Genomic DNA, 3,570 nt, shown 5'->3' on the forward strand with positions numbered 1-3,570 from the left:
TAAAAAAATATGATAATTTCTTTTGAACAATTGTTATCTTTTATACGTTTATTATTACTATTATTATTGTTAAAAGATAATAACAAGAGCTCAGCCAAGGCAAACGCACTAGTTTTAGCCAAGTAGGCTAGACTACTCTCAGTCTAATAAAATATGATACTCTTGTAATAGCAACTTTTTTTCGTTTTCTTTTTAATTCTAAATGTAATAGCAACTCAATATTTAGGAATGTGTATGAACCGTTTAATTTGAAGTGGCCTATATTGTCACATGAGGTCCCCTCTTGATCACGTGTACCATTTACAAACCAGAACTTTATTATTCAACCTCCCCACTACACCAACAACTATAACATTAATGATTTCGAAATTAACAGCAAGTGTTAACAACATATTATAAATGCATGATGCTATCTGCCATCATCTCTTCCATCAGTTTTGAAACTTAAAGATCATAATATGGACATTGTGAGAAAAGAGTTTTTCTTAAGGCTTTTTGCTACTGTGTTTTTGGTTTTGACTGCTGTCTTGGTTGGATTTGATACTCAAACTAAAGTCCTATTCTATGTCCACCGAAAAGCCACCTTCAAATATTTGAATGTCTTGAGGTGAGTTTTACTACTGTCACTGTTTTACTTTGTTTGTCTTAGTTGATATATTTGGACAATCAAAGGATATTTTATTTAATCATGACTTTTTTTTTAAAAAAATTAAATATTTTGACTTGTTAGCTATTGTAACTTATACTATTTTTTATGTAGTTTTTAAATATGTAAATTTTATATAAAAGAAATTTCAAAATTCTATATATGAATTCACACTGAACATTAGTTAGTTTGATCCTCGTACTCCGAATCAAGCCAAACGAATTGAAACGGAGGGAGTAATATTCTTTCTTCTCCATCTCCCCTTTTATTTAAGTACGTTCAGGAGTTTTTGCATTAGCTATGGGTTTATCCGCACCTGCATCTTTGGCTCATAATTTATGTACGTGTTGAAACTTGAAAAAGATTATTAGATTAGTATAAAATATAGATTTCGAACCATGTAAATATAGAATCCTGAACTTGAACCATGAAATTCAAATCTTAAACCCGTAAGATATATTCTAGCAATCGTTACTAATTTTTTTAATTTTTTTTTTTTAATAAAAAAGAAGATATATTCTGGCTACGCCCCAACATTAAATATGGATCATTATGTAACATGAAAATTATAGTCTTTAGCCAAGAATATTGCAGTTTATATTTAGAGGCATTGCATCATTTTCGTCTGTTTTTTATTTCTGAAATAATATTGAAACTAATTATTGCCCATATTTGTAGTGTTTTGGTATGGATTGATGCTGCTGTTGCTTGTTATAACGTACTCCAACTGTTAAGATGTTTCTTCATTTCTACTTCAAGGGGGGATGCTAAACAATCATCTTACAAGAATTGTTGGTTGTTTTTCTTCTTAGACCAGGTAATTAATTAACTCTCTAAAATATTCCATCATAACAATATAATGTTCCTTTTTTTCCTACTTTTTTTGTTCCTTTTAATTTCCAATTGTCTATTTTGTCTCTGTGTTTGTGCCTTTTTTTTTTCTTAGTATCACTTTAATACCATCAAGCAGAAAAGTAAGAGATATGCTTCCTTTAAGATATGTTTGTTGGACCAAAAGAAATATTGTTGATTTCAAACAAAAAATAAATGCGATCAATTTCTCTGAGAAGTCCGTTAATGTAATCTAGTGGATAATATGTTACACCATCAAAGGATGTGATGGGATGAACAAAACCATTTGACTGTTAATAGAAGTCTTGAGTTCGAGCTCTCTCAAAATGATGAAATTTCTAATCGAAAATATGTCCCTCAATTAATTTTTTTACCAGTGAATTTAGAATACGAGATAGTTATAAAAAAACATAACTAAACAGAGCATTGACTAGATTTAATAAATGAAGGTGGGAAGTTTGTATTTCTACCTTCATCAGTGGAGCTAGTTAGGTGATTAGGTTTGTTAATAAGCATGCATGCTCCACGTTGTTGCTTTTAAAGCTGAAAATATGAATTATAGTTGAGATATTAATGTTATTTAATGCCCTACCCTAGAGATTTCAATTTCGTCGTTTCTTTCTTTTTCGTCTACTCTAAGAGCCTGTTTGGACAGACTCATTTTAGGTGTTTTTAAGCCAAAATAGTTTTAAGCACTTTTGTAATGTTTGTATAAATAAAAAAGCGCTTTTAAGTACTTATTTTTAAGTTAAAATGATAAAAATAAGCCAAAAGTCAAAAGACATAAGCTAGAATTTCTAACTTATGGCTTTTGGCTTATAAGTCAAAAGTCATGTTCTGTCCAATCGCATTTCTAAATCCCATCTGATGAAATTATTCTGGGTTTGTTGTTGTTGTTTCTTTTCCGTATTGCGCTTTCATCAATAACAAAAATGTAGGGCTTTTTGAAAGAAAAAAAAAATCAAAATCCACCGTGTTTGGTTTCAAAATCATGAAAATCTTAATTAAATATAACTAGTTTTACAATACCAACTTTTATTTTTCTCAAGTGCAATCTATTTTCTATTGATTTTATCACTCTTAACACAAAAAAAAAAAAAATGTGAGACAACTCATACTTAAATGAGACCACTAATTAATAGTAACAAATATGGAAAAGATTAACTAAAATATATATTGATCGGTCAGTTCAACAAAAATAGAAAGACCTTTTCGCTCTTTCTCAAATTTTCTTTTGACATTTGAAAGGTCACATTAATGGGAAGTTTCCTTTTTATTATTATGTTGTTTTAAAAATAAATTTCCTAATATAGCATGATAGTTGATTAATAGATTTAAGATATGCATAAATTTTGGTCGACAAAGTCGATGCATGTATTATAGGACTACATGATAGGTATCTCGTAGAATAATACACAACTACACAGGGTGCGTGCAACGATGCATGGTTGCTCGTAAAACAACTATTATTAAAAAACTGACATTGTAGTGTATTACTATATCAATATATTTAATTAACCTCTCATACCAAGTTAATTACTTGTCTTATTTTTCAAATTACTTTCCAATTATTTTATTATATATATATGTACGGTTGCCTATAATTAATTGACCTAAAAACATAAAAATCTTTCGTAATTTGGTATATGTCTATGTATTTTGTCCAGGTGGTTGTGTACACTGTATTTGCAGCAAACACAGCAGCAATTCAAGCATCAGCAGTAGCACTCTTTGGGGTTAAAAGTTTACAATGGATGAAGTTATGCAATAAATTCCCAAAATTTTGTATCCAAATTGCAAGTGCTTTAATAGTGGGCTATGTTGCTGTCCTCCTATTGGCTGTGGTCTCTTCAATTTCTGCCTATCAATTATTCAGGCTCTACTCACCTAAGCATTTCCTTAAACTTAAAAGAAAATTAAATGATGATGATGAGTTGCATTCTACTAGTACTATATAAATTTATATATTGTGGACTTTGTAATATGGCACTTACCTTTTATTCAGCAATATTTATTTTTCTTGTGTAATTAGGGAACATAGTGAAATTAATAAAGAGAGAGTTAATACAGTA

General features: G+C 29.5%; 1 protein-coding gene across 2 annotated transcripts; it reads left to right on the forward strand.

The window, feature by feature from the left end:
- The first annotated feature begins 379 nt into the window (after positions 1 to 379).
- On the forward strand, positions 380 to 3,570 carry LOC132040515 (CASP-like protein 2C1). Of its 2 annotated transcripts, none has more exons than XM_059431170.1 (3): positions 380 to 607; positions 1,406 to 1,463; positions 3,166 to 3,570. In XM_059431170.1, exons 1-3 carry the CDS (start codon positions 459 to 461, stop codon positions 3,454 to 3,456), a joined length of 498 nt encoding a protein of 165 aa, XP_059287153.1. In that variant the 5' UTR covers positions 380 to 458; the 3' UTR covers positions 3,457 to 3,570. The 2 variants fall into 2 exon arrangements, with proteins under 2 accessions (XP_059287153.1, XP_059287152.1); XM_059431169.1 differs by having other exon boundaries at positions 388 to 607; positions 1,325 to 1,463.

This window comes from Lycium ferocissimum, chromosome 12, assembly GCF_029784015.1.
Source record: "Lycium ferocissimum isolate CSIRO_LF1 chromosome 12, AGI_CSIRO_Lferr_CH_V1, whole genome shotgun sequence".
In the NCBI taxonomy this organism is placed as follows: domain Eukaryota; kingdom Viridiplantae; phylum Streptophyta; class Magnoliopsida; order Solanales; family Solanaceae; genus Lycium; species Lycium ferocissimum.

What these genes read in the sequence shown, in the direction of transcription:
- LOC132040515 (XM_059431169.1), top strand. Translation starts at nt 459, where the DNA reads ATGGACATTGTGAGAAAAGAGTTTTTCTTAAGGCTTTTTGCTACTGTG. An exon ending in AAATATTTGAATGTCTTGAG is followed by an intron (nt 608 to 1,324) that starts GTGAGTTTTACT and finishes CCATATTTGTAG; the next exon opens with TGTTTTGGTATGGATTGATG. An exon ending in TGTTTTTCTTCTTAGACCAG is followed by an intron (nt 1,464 to 3,165) that starts GTAATTAATTAA and finishes TATTTTGTCCAG; the next exon opens with GTGGTTGTGTACACTGTATT.